A 17065-nucleotide genomic window follows, 5' to 3' on the forward strand; every position below is an offset into this window, starting at 1 on the left:
ATATATACACATCTACTCTTTTCACGAAATTTGGCATGACCAAGCCCTTAATGAATTTAGTCTGATGAGTATGGAGCGATGCGCTGTGCGTAGTAAGCCTGCCAGTCAGATTATCGCCTACTTGCAATAATAATAAATCAAGGGTTTCATAGTGCTAAAGCGTAAACATATTGACAGAAGGGATCGACTGTCATAGCAGTCCTGGTCACCAGTATCGTCTGTAGCATGTATGGATCGTAATCAGATAGTGCCCAGTTCATATTGGCGGGTGGTGTTTATTGCCGAGAAGGTTTTACTGGGTTTGCTTGGTATCATACTATCAGAGAAAAGATTCGTCAAGAAAACACCAAAGCGGAACAACAACATAATCACCACTACCAGTCATGTTACACTAAGAACTATGAATACTTTGTACCCGTACGTAGTGAAGTTAGCTTTGGTACGAGCTCTCTCGTCCAGCTCGTGCTCCTTTTCAAGCTCCGCCACCTTCATCATACGTAACACAAATAGACAAAACGTATATTGTGCGAATTGAAGGAAACATATATTTTCCACATATAAACTGTACATAGTAAAGAAATGTATGATATAATATCATACATAACTTATTTCACGTCGGTGAATTTCTATGATCCACTGAAGGATGTATTCATGAACAAATCAAACTTAATTATATGCTTTCAAGCAAAAATATGTAGCCTAAGACAAAGACGTTGATGAAACAATGGATCGATATTAAAACTGCGCCGAATTTACCGTCGTGAGGTTAAATAAGACTATGACAGTTTTCTTCTTGTATATGAGCCGTCGGCCACTCGGCGTTAGCGTATATGGATTTAGGTTTTTACTTTTCTTTTTTCTGTAATAATGGCGCACTTTCATGGTTAATATCGAAGAAGAAAGTGAATTATCGTTAGATTCTCAAATAGTAAATACTAGAAAGGCGTTACGTGGATAACCGAGCTCTGAACGGTTGTTACCGCCGCATCAACCTCTTGTTGATTCCAATTTGTGTTCTGAATGCTTGTTTTTTCGCTACAGTCTTAATTGAGTCTGAAAAAAGATGCTCGTAAAGGAGTGACAGCAGGAGTAATCCTGCTACAGACACATCGACTCCGACACTGATCTTGCGGAGCGCCTAATGGATATTCTGTAAAAATTTCAATGCTGCCACGATTCCACTCTAAATCGAGAGGAAGTAAAAAGCTGCGAAAAGGAGATACTTAATTCCAAAACGAGTATAAGGAGTATTTATTGGCAAGGCTTAGAAATAGCTACCGATCTAATGGCTAGACGGATCTGTGGGCTTGCTAATTTCGTACAGCCCTCAGCTGTGGTAAGAAAAACGGACAGCTTATCGAATTCTTGCCATTTTGTCACAAAAAATTTTGCAGTTCAAAAGTGTAAACAAACAGGACTTTAGAAAAAATCCTCTAAAGGACGGTATAAAAGGAAGTACGGGAAATCTAATAAATGGAGACAGCAAGTAAAGGCAAACGAAGTGAGCCAGCTAGATAATGGTAGCGAAAAAGGCTGTGAGAATAAGTTTTTTTCTTTGTGAATATACTAGATAAATAAAACTATAGCTTTTTAATCGAACAAAGGAGTATTTACTTTAACACTTTTTATGGCAACTAGGTGACATGTAGAATACGATATCCAGGACAGAGGCAATTAAGTACTTACAGGAATAGGTTCATTCATTAAAAGGCAGTTTTTATTATGGATACTGCCATTAATCAAAAACAATCGACCTCACCAGTCGAAGGTCATCCCTTTCGAGGTACACATGTCGATGAAATTTAAAGATATCGTAAAACTATTTTGTTTAGAAGAAAAAAGTGTTAAAGTATCTAACTCATATTCGTAGATAATACAGAAAGAAAGTGTTCGATTTATGTGCTTAACTGTGCTTGTTTAAATACTAGACAAATACATATATTAGATTTACGTGTGCGTAGCGTAGTGTATTCAGCGGATTGCGATGAATCCATGTTGGGAAGCAGCTTTTTTTGAATATTTTTAGCGCTCCTCTAATTGAAAATGATTGCGTCGTTCAAAAGATTAATAAGATGCGGTTCAACAAGGGTTCCCCGGTTTTTTCTTATTAAAAAATAGCACATGGCATAAAATACAGAAATAGGATTTATAAGCACGACTATTCAGCCATGGTGTTCAACTTATAGAGCCAACTAGCGAAAAATATGATAAAGGCAGAGAGACGGTGTGATAGGACTACCCTAGATTTTAAATATTTATTTTAACCTGAATTCTGACAACTAATAAAGTCGTAACAGAAAAAAAACGACGATTATTACTACTATGTCTTCATTTATTAGGTGTTAGCAACTAACACTGTTAATTCTCCTTTTAAGCTGAATTTGTTTAGCGTTTGCAAAGGGTGATGACCTTTTCATAATGGAATAGCCTAGCTATTCCGACTTTTACAATATATGTTGAATTAAGTTCTACGATTTACCGAATATGTACTTGATAAACGTATATCTTTTGCGTCTTACTGTTTTTAAATAAAGCGTATACAGAGTAACGCCTCAATAAGTTTCATTACATAATCTCAGATGTTCCTGAGGTCGTTTGCGAGCAAATTAATCGCTCAGGCCACTCTTTTTTTTACCTCATATGCTTACAGCATGTTTTCGATTCGACGAGTCCTCGTACAACACGTAGCTTCTGCGGTATGAAATAACAACATCCGGTTTGAGAGCTTCGGCTGTACGACATCGGAACAGGGCCAATGTCTTCTTCAAAAGAGGTGCGTCTATATTTTCCAGGTGGTTCCCAGAAATGCGTCCTAAACAACTGCTCCGTTCCAGAGAGCATGCAAGCTGAGCAGTAATTCCTGCATTTCACATTACCTCCGGTAGTTTTGTTCTTCAAGAGGTTACCAGGCAAATCCTGCTCCTGGACATTAGGCCATATACCTAGGTCAGCTCGTATGCCTTCCGGTGTGAAATTTTTCTTTTTTCACATATTAAATGTATCTGGCCCTGTTCCTGGTTTCAATATTGCTTCGGCTAGCTTTTCGTTTACGCGAAATTTGCGTACTTTTAAAAGTACATGTAAACATGTGTTTGAATGAATCAGATCTACAAATCCATAATTTCAAGAGCAAAATGTAGCATTCTAGCTCTCTCATACAATTTATTTAGCTAGTCGACTTCTGACTAATTGCTAAAAACTATAACAAAAAGAAACAACAACATTTGTTTGTGGTCTGTCGGAGTAATGCTGCTAACGCCTGTAGCTGTAGCGACTGTATGGGACCACCTGGTGTTTTTGTCAACAGATAGCAGTACGATAAGGGTAAAATAAATCGTGTGAAAATGTTACATGGCTTCGTTTAGAACGCTGTTTAGTGCAGGATTTGTTTGACCAACACTATAATTATAGGTGCTGCTACCACACACTATAGCTGAACGTGCGGATGGTGCCGCCGTGGCTATTGAAACGTAATGTGAAAGCAAAATGTACGTGGTCCATTGAATGCATCCGTATTTCCGATTTCCCATGTTGTTACTGGATATGCCACTTGTACGTTTGATTTTTTTAACATGCTGCTTGACGCCAAGCAATGTCAAAAGTTTGCTTGACGAGGCAATAACTTAATGAAGAAGTTGCGCACATATACGCTATCTGACCATCTCCGGGATTTGGGCACGCACAACTCAGCTTAAAGTCGGTTCCAGTGGGATGTGGCCATGTGGAAATACTACTCAAGTTTTTCTTTATGGGTACCTTTGATACAGTGAATATGAAGGTATTGCTAGAGATCTTAAAGGAACGCGGTGTAACCGCGCATGTAATTCTAATTATGCTCTGCTTAATATAATCGTACTTATCTAGAGTATTCAAGAAAGCACATAAGCTATTCACACACAAAGTAGTGACACTTTTAATAAAAATATTATGTAAAAAGATTTTGAAAAAAAACACGCTATGGAATTAAACGACCTCTTGCGCTAAAAAAAAAAAAACGTATCTCAGCTCTTGTGTGTGTTCAAAGAGTAGACGCCACATATAATGCTATACAATATGAAATGTTTTTATTTAAAAAAAAAAAACTGCTCAATGGCTATGGTAGCCGAGGTTAAATGTTGCCATTACTATCGTTACACTATTATTTGTCTAATTCATGCACGTTTGCCCTGTTATAAATAATAAATTTTTAATTAAATTATTGTATATATTACCGTTGTACTTGCTGGCATTGTTATTATTATTAGATTATAATTTATAATCTTTTGCAAGAAGGACAACTCCACATTGTTATTATGCCATTGACTTGGGGTAACAATTGTATACATTGTGCTTTGGTTTCAGAGTGAAGTCTGTCATGAAGCTTTAAGAAAGCATGGCCGAAATTCTGCTTGTGGAGGCATTTTACGGAGGCTCCCACGCTCAGCTAATGGATCTTCTAGTTAATCATTTGAGCGGTAAAGTTCGACTGAGTAGAAGAGATGAATCCTTACATCCAGTACAGCACAAATCTGTCTATGTTTGCATCTATCGTACGGAGATGTAATTTAAATGGATTTGGTGCACTTTTTTACTTTAATACCTTTGATACTCTTGAATATATATCATACAAAGTGATATATCGTTGGCTTGCTCAAGTCCCATCCCCGAATTAGCAGAAAATGCATTTATCGAATCATCAGCTTAGCGTAATATTAAACTCTTATAGCTAGCTACTTGAAGCTAGCGATAAGAGCTCTATAGAGTAAGCTATATACTTCACGAGACTTCTAAACCTTTACTGGCCAACAAAAAAGATTATATGAACCATATCGTAAATTGACCAATAACAGGCCACTTGCCACTTTACTAATAGATGTATCATCTTGAAAGATACAATTAGATCAGGACACACGGCTGAACTAACAGTAAATCGTGTTAATTTGTGTTTAAGAGCGTCTGCAGCCAGGGGAGGTTGATCTAGTGACGATGACGGATAAGAAGTGGCACTGGAGAGCCCGTACTTCTGCACTATGGTTAGCGATGAACATCCCTAGAAAAAGGTAAATTTGTCCAGCAAGTGCAAATAACCTTATGTATTAAATTTATCATTGTGGCATATGAAAAGTTTCATAATCGGCGCTGGTTTTCGTATTTGGGTGTATTAGTTTTCTATGACTTTCATAGGAAATAATTGCGGGCTTTTTGAGATGAGCTACAAAGCACCCTCCCGCAATTGCAACAGTTTATTATTAATATATCATTCAACACTTTCTGGCCAAAAAAGGATAGCTCAAGGAGGCGGAAAACGTGGAATTAGAAAAATAATTATAATACTACAGAGATAGTGTTCCGTAGCAATGAGTACAGTAAATCTTCCGAATTTCTGCTAAAGATTGTTCTACAAATACCCTTCACTATTGTAAATTAGTTCACCACTTTCAACGCTACAACACTTGCTGCTTATATTTAATAACGTTTTTACAGGTATAAGAGGCTCTTCATAAGTTCAGTGGCGAACCTCGCAGAATTACTCGGACTGCGACCAGATCTAGCCGGATGCGAGAAAATCCTGTATTTTCATGAAAATCAACTGGAGTACCCCGTTCGAAATCCGAAACTTTGCGATTACCAGTATGGCTATAACCAGATTTTGTCGGCATTGGCTGCCGACAAAATTGTTTTCAATTCTGAGTTTAATAAGAGAACGTTCCTCGACAAAATGGACCCTTTCCTTAATAGCCAGCCCGGCTATCATACGCCGTGTAGGTTTGTATAAGCAAGTAGAGTTTAGTTGCAAGCTCCTGAGGAAATTTGGGTAGCCGGTGAGGTTCTGTAAAAGACAAGACCTTGACAGACAAACCGCTTTCATTCTTTTAAAAACTATTACTTACCTACTATCTTTGCCACGTTCGCCGTCATTGCTTGATTGTCTTTATTTAGAAGCCTGATTGAGCCTAAGAGCTCCGTGCTCTATTTTCCCATAACCTTGGAACGAGTCAAGGAGCCTGCGAATAATTCTGTCCTACATATTGTGTGGCCACACCGCTGGGAGCACGACAAGGGGCCGGATGAGTTCTTTCATGTACGTTGTATTTAAAAGCCCACCAAAAGATGAAAAAGGCACCTATTTATACATTTGCACAGATGTACAGCAGATGTCAGGTACCTGTACCAAACATAGGTTGTTAGTGCTAACGAGTAACGTGCCTGTTCAGGGACCTTCTGGTGGCTAAATTAACCTAATTAATATGGGTTGTGTCATTAACATGTTACGTACTATTTGTGAAAACGAGTGTCGCTGCATTAAACTAGATTTTTTTCAAGTGCTCGTAAATTACATAGATCTTATAGTGCAAAAAGCTTCTCAAGTTTTTTTTTTATTTACAGCACTTTAGCGAATTGAATTAGGACAACACTGTCGACATACGAACGTATACTTGTGAAGCTCTGTTCAATTTATCATTGTAGGCTATGGAGGAACTGAAAAAAGCTGGCTGCGACTTCAAGCTGATAGTGCTTGGTCAGCGCTACGATGAGGTAATTGAATCTTTTCACAGCGAGGCGATTTTTCCTTCTTTTTAGTTAGATCATTGTGTATTTACTACGTGAAGTCACTTCTATATTTTTTTCGTCTTTCTCGATTTGTATTATTTATACCTTTGCCTAGAGTGCAATAGAATAAATTTATTTGCATATTTTTTTTTTTGTTGGATAAGATATGAAACTATCTAGACAATAGCTAATGGCTTCTTCGTAAACCTATATTATTCGTTGTGTTGTTCATCAACCGCTTATCAACTGAACTGCAGTTGATAAGCCATTGGAACTTTTATAAATTACAAATTACTCGAATTCAACTAATTGCGAAGTTTTCCTAGGCTCAACCGGAGAATGCGATAAAAATTTGTTTTGGGTGAGAAGTCTCCCAAAGTCTTGGATAAGAGTTCTAAACACATCCACAATCGCTGTCGCTATAGCCCCAAACAAAAAATCAACACTTACCTTCCATTTTTTTCACATATATATATATATATATATATATGGTTATGGAATTATTTTCACACATATTTAGTTATGGCGTTCTTGATTTAATCTACCCTACTGCACTCAAAATTTTTTGACTTAGCTCAAAATAAATAAGTTACGTTTCTGATGTAGCTTCCGCTAATCTTGTCACCTTCCTTAAATCGCAAAACGTTTTTGAAGGTTCCAGAAGTATTTGAAAAGGCTCGCGTCTCCCTCTCATCGAATATCATTCACTGGGGCTATGCGCCTTCAAAGGAAAAGTTTCTGCAATTGCTCCGGAACTCAGACATCGTCGTATCTACGGCACTTCACGAATTCTATGGTGTAGCGGTATTGGAAGGTGCTTTTTCGGGTGCCCTGCCATTGGTACCGAATCGACTCTCTTACCCAGAACTGTTTCCGAAGGGATGCATTTATAATACACGTGCGCAACTCGTCAAAAAGTTGGTGTGACTTAAACGCAACTGCGACTACCTTACATAAGTAATTTTAGCGAGCAGAAATGTACAAATAATATTTAATGTTCCAGTTTTTCGAAAATTAATTTAGTAATTAATTTTTCTATTATTTAAAATGTTATTATTACTTTGATTAATGATACGTAGGCGATAGGCTTCAGAGGGTTGATCCTATTTATAAAGAAATAACATATGTTGTGCTAATGTTTTTTGTTTATTAGTAGAATTTTTGTCTATATCTCAGGAGGAATGTGTTTCCAAGTAGATGTTTCAATTTTTTCGACATTGTGCTTTCAGACTCAAGGAGTTTTGCCGTAAGCCACTGGTTCCGCGTAGGTTATGTTCATCATTGGATCTCAGCAAGTACCACTGGAGTTCACTCAAGGCTGGGTACCAAGATGCGTTGATGCCACCCCCCGCCAAAAATTCCTCTTATTGAAATTATAACACAATAATAAAATACGATTGATGTTGTTGAACTAATTTGTGTTAAGTAAAATCTTCCTACTCTTGATTTTTGACCTAAGAAGTATTCGTCGGACGACGTGAGCAAGTTCACGTAAACAAGACATTTTGGAAGTTACCTTTGGCCATTACGCCCGTCATAGTAAATAAATGGTTCGGTGAGCAGCTGATTCATTTAGTGGCTTACGTGATGCTGTGCTATGTTCCAATTTGAAATAGTACGTTTGCATGGCAGATGTGTGTGAGATGCGTGAGACCGGAAAGGCTAAAGCACACTAATTAAAACAGTGGCTTTATAACTGTCATTTCAATCTCTTTCGGTTTTTCGAAGACTAGGAACTTACAGCGACCTCCTTTTTTAGCTCTCCGATTTGGTGCATTTGAAGTGAAGATTACGGAACAAAGCTTTAATGCGCCAATTGTAAAAGGTCGGTCGGTACAATTGCGTGGTAATGAAGTATCGTAGTGACTATTCGTAGCAAAGACAGAACACTGTTATCAAAACTGAATAGTGGTAGTGTGCATATGTATATAGATATATACTAAAATTGTTGTATATATTATTCTTTTAGTGGTAGTAGATACGGGTTTGTATCAATCTTTTTCTATTTTCTATCTCTTTCTATCAGTTTTCTAGAACTTTTCCCCATCGGCAGTACCGTAAGGGTAAACGTGCATATGTAACGCCGTTCGGCGTTTGCGCTGATTGTGAAACATATATTCAATAGAAAGGCCTTGACAAGTTGCTGATGTTTATTTCTATAAAAATGAGCAAAATAAACACATCGTTTTTGAATCTTAGAAAGAATAGCTATAGAACAAAAAGCACATGAGGAAAACGCATTTAATCCAAATTTGATGAACTATCGTGTCTAACTTTATAACATTATGCTGTTTTTTGGGTCACGGGATATGTCTACCGTGGACTTAAAATATATTTTTCATTTTTGAGGTTAAGTGTATTAATATCACTTTTGTACACTAAGCCCCCTTCCTCATACTAGCCTACTTAAGTAGGAAGCTTGAACTTTTCCTATTTTAATATTGAATTGTCAAAAAAGTATTGATAGTTATTTTAAGCTAAATTGATTCAAAATCATAGCATCTCAGGTAACATCAATCGAAATAGGGTCCGCTCAGCATTTTAAGGCTTACATTTGACGGTAGTCTATGTGTTAGCATTGCTAGAATGGTTGAATTCAGATTTAAAATAGAGCGCAGCGAAGATAGGTAAAGTGTCTGCGAGAATTCGCTATATTCTCTGATGTTATTATGACAAAAAGCACAAATGTTATCCGGGCCCAAAAAAGGTTGAACTCTTTATCATCAAAACGCTTACTGAAGGAAAAAAAAACCCAAAGATGGTTTTTTTGCTTCGCTGTGGAAATTTTGATATAGAAGATGCTTCTCTCAGTAATAGATTAACTACGAAAAAAGTGGGTTAACTTGTTGTGAATGTTAACCAAGATCGACACGTGATTAGTCATGACATCGCTAAGGAGATAAACCTTCACGATCAGTTTTAAGTTGTTTGAAGAAAGCTGGCCACAAAAAGGTTTGACGTTTGGGTGCCATACGAATTGACGCAAAAATATTTACTCGATCGGTGCTTATATGCGAAAGCCTATAGAAACGCAACGAAACGACGAGCTGCAGTATATTACGGAAGTGGACGAAAAGTGGATCATATTCTATAATAATGTACGAAGTAGATCACGGTCAAAACAAGCAAAAGTTAGACAAGCTATAGCGAAGCGACCAAAGACGGTGATGCTATGTATTTAGTGGAATTTGAAAGAAATCGTGCATTATGAGGTGCTGCTACCCGGTAAGACATTTGGACTCCTGCTGTCAAAAACGGACAAAATTATAATAGGCCATTGAAAAAATCGACCGGAATTAGTAAATAGAAGGGAGGTCGTCATCCGCCATAAGAATATTACGCCGCATACATATTTAGCTGTCTGAAAAATTAGGAACGCTTAAATGGGAAATTTTCATGCATCCGCTCTACTGCCCGAATCTGGTACCACCAGTGTATCGTCTGTTTCGGTGCCTGCAGAACTTAGTTTACCATCTCAGCCTACTCCAAATTCGAAAGATGCTCCATGTGACCTACCGGCTATAATTTCACACCATCGCCGACCACGGAATACTCAAGCACGTTAAAACTCACTTAGTCAAATGAATATCCTGACGCTCACAGCCTGTCAAACCAACCATCACAACAATGACTAAAACAATACATTCAACATTCAGCCCTTAGCAATACAGATAAGACACATGTAAAAAGAAATGCTATTTCTATTAACCAGTTCAAATCGTTTCCACATACTCACGATCACCGCCACAGCGACAACAGCAAGGCGCGCGCCGTCACAAAATTCAAATCTGCTCTTTCCCATTTGAACTCTCCCCTCCTCTACGTTTCAACCGTAGCTTTTTTTCGGTTACAACAACCAGTTCTTGCAGTTGCTGTTACTATAATCAAAGGCATAACCGCTCACCACTGTAAATACTATATATTAGTATTACATTGCGCGTTATACCCATGTACTAGCTATTGTTGCCATTATTGTGGTTCCACCGCTACGATCACTCGATGGCCGCCTAGGTTTGCTCCCTTTGCAACTTTCTATGTATAATTGCCTCTCATTCCTTGCGGGATGCTCTTGGAGACGCTTAACGACGAATATTCCTGTTGATACGGTAAACGACAGCATTAGATGTGCTGGAAGAAGCGAAGTGCCATCAGCATTTTGAACTGTTTATGTACAAGACGGTGGGGCGAATGCAGGGAGCCAATGTAAGAGAAACGGGTAGAGTAACGCGTGCTCCATAACCCATTACAAAATGAATGTTGTGACACGTACAATAGTGCACGAGACACTGTAGTATAGAAAGAAACTTGCTGTTTCTGGAATTCATAGACTTTTGAAGAGGGAACATATCGTTGATGGCAGCATATGAGAGCCGTTGAGCCTTTTTCAACACGACGTCGTGATAACATACACTTCTAAGTAAATTTGTTTACTTTTATTGATTGTAAAAAAAAGCTGATCGCTCCACTCGCATCGCTTCAAAGGTAACTAGTATAAGTTGGAGTGATCGATTATCCGTGTAGCGACGCTGCCGTAAGGGTTGGCTTGCGATTCATAGTTGAACAGACATAAATGAGAAGTCCCTTTCTCATTTTAACAAGCTGAGTATATGGGAGCTCTCTCAATGTGTCTCTACATCTTATTTCCTTCCATACCTTGCTTTTTTCGAACAGGGTCGCCTACTCCAGGAATAGCGAACGCTCCGCACACTTCTGTACACCAACTAACTGAGGATTTCCCTGAACTATGAGCTACTTCGACAGGTCTCCTTGTTCAAACAAGGCTAGCAGACTTAGTGTAGAAAAATTATACGGTGATCAAGTTACGCAACTGAGAGTCGCTTGTGAAAACAGAAGAACACGAGAGACTGGCCGTGTTTGATAATACTGCCAGGGATATCGTACAATAGCGCAGTATAAAAGCCCTTGTGCTGCCTTATTGTGCTGTCAACCATAACAAATAATTGCTAAACATGTAAGTACATTTTATCTAGTGTATCATATATTAGCCTGGACGTAGCAAGATGCTATATTCTATAATTGTTTGTATATACGAAATTCTTAGTTTGCTTAAGGACAGTATGAAAAGTGGAAGAGTTGTTGCTATAGGAAAATTGGCCGAGGGTGTTTTGTTTCAACTCTGGATAGTCATTTCAGTAGAATGTTGTCACGTCGAGTAGCACAAGGCCGGTGGACGGCATGTTTCTCGCTAGCCGTATTCCAAACCCTCGTCGGTATTGCAGTCGGAAGTTTAGCGGTAGCCCACATGGTGATGGCTAGTCTATTTCAAGGTGGACATACACCACATGTTGATGCCTGTCATGATAGCACCATAGCGGCAGCACTGCAGGGTACGTACACAATTTGAATAAATTCTCGGGCGGAACTTTTTGAATTCGAAAAGATTGCTTTTATGCGCATACGTCTGTTTACCAATCATATACTTTTTTATAACTCACACACGGTATGGGTATATATTCTACTGAAACTAAAGTGATTTTGGTCTGTAGTTAATATTTACCAAGTCTCCATTTACAAGAGCGAGATATTTTTAATAATATCTTAGTAATAATAGTTATGAAAATTTTCAAACCGAAAAATAGTATTTGCTTTAGTACTAGAATTCTATCTAAATCAAGTAGAAAACGGTAGGTTGTTAGTCGTTTTGTAGGCCGTTTGCCATTTTTACATTGTATAGGAAACACCAGATTTCAATATTAAACGAAATGTGGACATAAACTGAAATCACTTTCTTGATAACGTTTTTCTTTGTGAGGCGAAGGTGACTCCTTCAAGCATGATCACAATCACGAATATTTACATTCAATCATTTTTCCAGACCGATTTATGCTATACAGACTGTTCTCACGAAATACCTGTTGTTTGCTTTTCAACAATCATCTACAATAAAAACCAACTTACTCGGCTCGTAAATTGTACCAAAGGCTTACTAAATTGTTTCTACTACGGTTAATCCGTAAATGTCACTTTGACTGACCAGCACGTTCACAACTACTGTTAATTCATAATCAAATAGTCTACTTACAAACAACCAAAACGACACAAATACATTCGTTTAAAGAATGACTTTAGCGTCCCTATGCCGGGTCTAATAAAGATCTATATTTGTTAAGATCATTCGGCCACTAACAAGAAGAATGCCTTCGTTTATCATTAAGGCCGATTTTTTTTAATTGTGAAATATCACATCTTTCTTGACAATATTGTTATACTTTTGCCATTTCCGATATTTTCAAAAAGTACTCAACAGGTCAGTTTACAATTATCTATTCCCGTGCATAGCTATGGCTTATCATGATTACTTTGGTGCCATTCTCTAACATAAGAAGAATATCTTTTCTGATGCGCATTTTCAGGTATAACCCTTGTAGTAGCAGGATCTCTCGGAGTTTGGGCATACGCTTCGTTCCTAGCTCCCCTTCCGCCCCCGGGGACGATCAAAGACGCCCCTTCGAGACGCCGTCAACCGCGGCTAGCTCTTGTGGCTAGCCATGTGCTGTTCTCCGCAGTTGTTGCTTTCGTAGGATATAACGCTGCTGCTTCTCACGGATGTTTCGCTCTAGGAAAAGGAGGCGGTACATTTGCTTCACTTTTTTGCACTGATCGTGTAGTATATAGTTCGTTAGCGGGGCTTGACGCTAGGAAAGAGTAATAGCTACCAGACAACTCGGTCGTTAATCTTGAAGGTTTTTTTCACACGCAGATGGTTTTTAAAGGGTCATTTTTTATAATCGTATGAGGTGAGGATAGGAGGCGAAAAGGTTAAATGATTTATAGGTTTCGTAGGTACTGCCCCTAGCTTGAAAATGCGTATACACGACTACAGACACTATTACATTCTTCATCGTTAAATAGTCCCAGTAAATTCGCATTTTGCTAGATAAATTCTTGTTTAGCTACGTAGCGTGATGCGGCACATACTATAGTGAGCGCTATTGATATTGCTCAATCGGCTTTTGTTGTTTTCACAGAAAAAGCCATTTTTGGAATCGTTGTTGCTCGAGTTGTCCTTTCGTACCTTTGCCATATTGTGGGCGGACTGTGTGCCGGCCTTGCGATGCCGGACCTTTGCCGAGCTGTTCTCAAGGTATGAACTTACATCTATATATATGCAAATATATTGCGGCAATATCAATATTGGAGCATTGTCGTGTCGGAAATCGATTAGTATCATTCTGCCTAAATTGCGGCGATTCCAACGGAAGTTTCCATTTATAAAAGTATATATTTTGCCGATAAATCTCGTTTACGGCACTATTAATACAACAGGACTAATGTTTCGCTCTCTGGTACACTTTGTATACACTTTTCTCTTTAACTACGTCCAGTACAGAGGCTCGAGGTAATTGATAAGCCCATTTATTTATATATGTTTCCTCCATAAATCAATAGGGGCATCAACAACACAACTTAGCTCAAGCTGGCTCTGGCGGCGGCGGCGGCGACGACGACGATGCTCGAACTGGTGGACCGCAACATGCAAATGTTCAACGAATCGTCGAAAGAATGAACTCTCAAACGGCATTTGTCACGACTGAATCGACTAGTAACTCGCAGGGATCGAAAAGCAAGTTTCAAAAACAGCAGATGCTAACAGTGATCACACTGCCTGACATGGCTGATGGCTCAACGATATATGCCGTACCCCAAGACCAGTATGTAGTACAACAGCAGGACGGTTCCATAAGTATTCCTGCGGCTACAGCCATGCCGAACATAGCGCAGAGTACGGGCGTAACTTCTATAAGTCTATGTAATAGTAATATCCGTGAAGAACAACCAACTGAGGTGAACGTTACCACATTAGCTGAAGATGCTAAACTGGTTCTCTAAGCCTGTCTCTAGGGCAGATGTAAAGTATTATGAAAACATGTTGACTAGCCTCAATCTATCAGTGGGAGCGGCATGGGTTTTATTAAGTGTCACAACAAATAATGTTGTGCTTGTATTTAGTACTGGGGTCTCCAGTCTTTTGATCAAAATTTACAGTTTATGCCCGAGCGTATTCTACTGCGTTGCCTTTACGAACAGAAAAACAAAACGCCGACGATCTGTGCCAAGTTGAAAAAAACTTGGGAGTTAGGAACGTGGTTTAGATAGAATTAAATAACCTCAACGTGTGTTTCTTGGCCAAATAGGGGCTGATCAAGCACATGTTGGCTGTGTTTCTAGATGTCAGGACAACTAATCTTGTCAGTCGTTGTTAATTATCTCGTTTTTTTAGACTTGTGATAACCATATTAACTTAACTGCAGTGGGGCCGTCAGCGATGTAACATTTCCGTGTTCGGACATTAAATGCCGAACATTTAATTTTCACTAGCCTTCTATGCATGTTCGTGGCTGTCTGTGTACGTTTCTATTTAATCAAGGGGTCAAAAAAATAAGAGCTTTGTAATTTTTTTCTTGACGTCGATATCTTCGAGTTGTATCATATCAAAGAAGAAAGCTATCGCAATTAACTAACCTTGCTCAATACTTGTATACCTGAGTACGAATAATTTCTCATTCTATTAGAGTAAAAATATCTCAGTGTGTGAGCATTGACGAGCCCCATATAAGTACATAGAACTTGGAGATCAAATAACTGCATTAGGTGAAACTTCGTGTACTCAGCACAATGCGTTTCTACTTTGTTTTTGATAAAAAAAAAAAAAAACCAGCAAATAGAAGAAATAATTCTCGTAAAGGGGTAATTAGTGAAACAATTCTAATAAAATTACAATCGTTGAGATAGGATTTTTGAGAGAGAGCTAAGGAGATGGCGGATAAGGATTCGATAACCAGCGTAGTTGTAATATAGGCTATACATAGACCTTTTTTAAGACTACATATTCGCAGAAGAATTGGCGATCGGTACTCAACGGTTGCTTTATACATTATGAATATGAATATACACTGCTTATGCTAGATTGTGCTATACCATAGTGTATAATTACTATAGGTTTAGATATGTATGCCCCCATTTTGAGAGAATCAAACAATCTCGGAGGTATTAAAAGTTTGACTGGTCAGGTGAGCTGACTTAAATAAATAAAGTGATAAAAGTGCAAACATTAAAAGCTTGCAAGGAAAATGCAATTGCTATATACGTTTCTTATGTAGTAACTTTACACCTACTATGGGGCGTATAAAGTACAAAAACAATAAACGAGAGTTATTGAAATTTTAATAAAGTAATCATTCAATTGTGATTATTTTAAGCAAAATAAGTTGCTATTTAGTTCACTGCAGATAAATGAATTTTATTCATTACTGGCATTATGAACGGCGCAACATACTGAAATCTCGCCGACAGGATGAGCGAGAAAAAATCTACTACGACTTCTAATAATTAAAACTAGTTTTCTTTCATTTTTTTATCTTATATATATATATATATATATATATACACACAACAGAGACAAAAAAACGGAATAGGTTACCTAAATATTTATGTGCTTTTATAAATCGTTAGCATTAACTTCGTTTGCTTTTTGTTAATTAGATTTTACCATACAAAGACGCATCTTAATATCTCTAGATATGAGTTTACTAATACTTGAAGAAACACATACTATATGATGATTAAGAAGTACAATGATTAGTGTGGTACTCTGTGTTCAAAGTAGCCAGACGTACAAGCGTTTCTCCCGTTGCGAACATCTGTTAGACAACGTTATTCTCCAAGTATATGTAATTGTGGTAAGCAAATTAAAATATTTTGTACTTTAATTTGCTTCTTTAGGCTTAGTTTTGGGCAGATAGTCGTAAACGGGCTACCAAAAAACCCTACAATGACCTGACATAAAATTGAAAACGTTCAAGTTAGTGGATGTGTCTGTACCGGAGGTGGGACCAGCTCCATTAAGTCCTTAAGCCAGAATTTTTTTTTTTTTCGCTAAAATACTTTGTCTCGTTTCATGTATGTGTACATAGTTTGCGAAAAACATTTTTACAGAATTTGACTATCGGTGTATAATAAATCGATTCATTTTTTTTTAATGGTACTAAGAATCTTCTAAGAAAAGGCAAGAAGTTGTCATTTCTGTAAGCTTGACAAAGATATATTATAATAATACTAATATATTTAGAAAAAGCCCTGCTAATTTTTGTTGCCGTCGTCAATCGGCTAGGGAAAAGCATTAAGTGACTCTAAAGTTGCTGAACATCTAGGTCACGTTAAGTAATTAGTCACTGCGTCCTGTTATTTATCCTATGTACAGTAGGTTATTGCCAATGTTATTGCCATTATCATTCTTGCAAACAACTAGTGGGTGACGATATGACTTTGTCTGCTTAATACAGAGCGTTAATGTATTAACCGTTGCCCCACTTGCTGCCATACGGCAAACAGAAGATCTTTAAATACGTATTGGCCCCTGATTCGTTTTTAGAATTCATACGTCTACCTAGTCTACATATCATCTGAAATTCCAAATTCTTCTTAGCTGTTGATCTGATCATGTTCGACAAACTAGTGGTGACGGATCCACAGATAACCAGGCCATCAGAAGCGCATTGCAAAAATTCGATAC

The 17065-nt window shown here is 37.9% G+C and overlaps 2 protein-coding genes across 5 annotated transcripts; both read left to right on the plus strand.

The window, feature by feature from the left end:
* Positions 1 to 2650: 2650 nt before the first annotated feature.
* On the plus strand, positions 2651 to 7942 carry LOC111250132 (tRNA-queuosine alpha-mannosyltransferase; the record flags this gene model as incomplete). The annotated part of the gene is given in 8 exon segments (XM_022804889.2): positions 2651 to 2773; positions 4342 to 4454; positions 4931 to 5039; positions 5464 to 5745; positions 5920 to 6061; positions 6448 to 6516; positions 7186 to 7448; positions 7761 to 7942. Coding segments are annotated over 7 exon segments (1089 nt in total). The 3' UTR covers positions 7903 to 7942.
* Positions 7943 to 10351: 2409 nt separating this feature from the next.
* LOC111250060 (uncharacterized) lies at positions 10352 to 15728 on the plus strand. Of its 4 annotated transcripts, none has more exons than XM_086989121.1 (6): positions 10352 to 10734; positions 11203 to 11503; positions 11689 to 11879; positions 12906 to 13124; positions 13521 to 13636; positions 13942 to 15728. In XM_086989121.1, exons 3-6 carry the CDS (start codon positions 11690 to 11692, stop codon positions 14380 to 14382), a joined length of 966 nt encoding a protein of 321 aa, XP_086845247.1. In that variant the 5' UTR covers positions 10352 to 10734; positions 11203 to 11503; position 11689; the 3' UTR covers positions 14383 to 15728. The 4 variants fall into 4 exon arrangements, with proteins under 4 accessions (XP_086845247.1, XP_022660419.1, XP_022660417.1 ...); XM_022804684.2 differs by having other exon boundaries at positions 10354 to 10734; positions 11686 to 11879; XM_022804682.2 differs by having other exon boundaries at positions 10355 to 10734; positions 11677 to 11879.
* Positions 15729 to 17065: the final 1337 nt, after the last annotated feature.

Source organism: Varroa destructor, unplaced genomic scaffold (assembly GCF_002443255.2).
Source record: "Varroa destructor unplaced genomic scaffold, Vdes_3.0 BEIS01000004.1, whole genome shotgun sequence".
In the NCBI taxonomy this organism is placed as follows: Eukaryota; Metazoa; Arthropoda; class Arachnida; order Mesostigmata; family Varroidae; genus Varroa; species Varroa destructor.

Excerpts from the sequence above, each read along its gene's own strand:
- LOC111250060 (XM_086989121.1), top strand. The coding sequence starts at position 11,690 with ATGTTGTCACGTCGAGTAGCACAAGGCCGGTGGACGGCATGTTTCTCG. Across the intron at positions 11,880-12,905 it reads CATAGCGGCAGCACTGCAGG|GTATAACCCTTGTAGTAGCA; the intron begins GTACGTACACAA and ends GCGCATTTTCAG. Across the intron at positions 13,125-13,520 it reads CGCTCTAGGAAAAGGAGGCG|AAAAAGCCATTTTTGGAATC; the intron begins GTACATTTGCTT and ends TTGTTTTCACAG.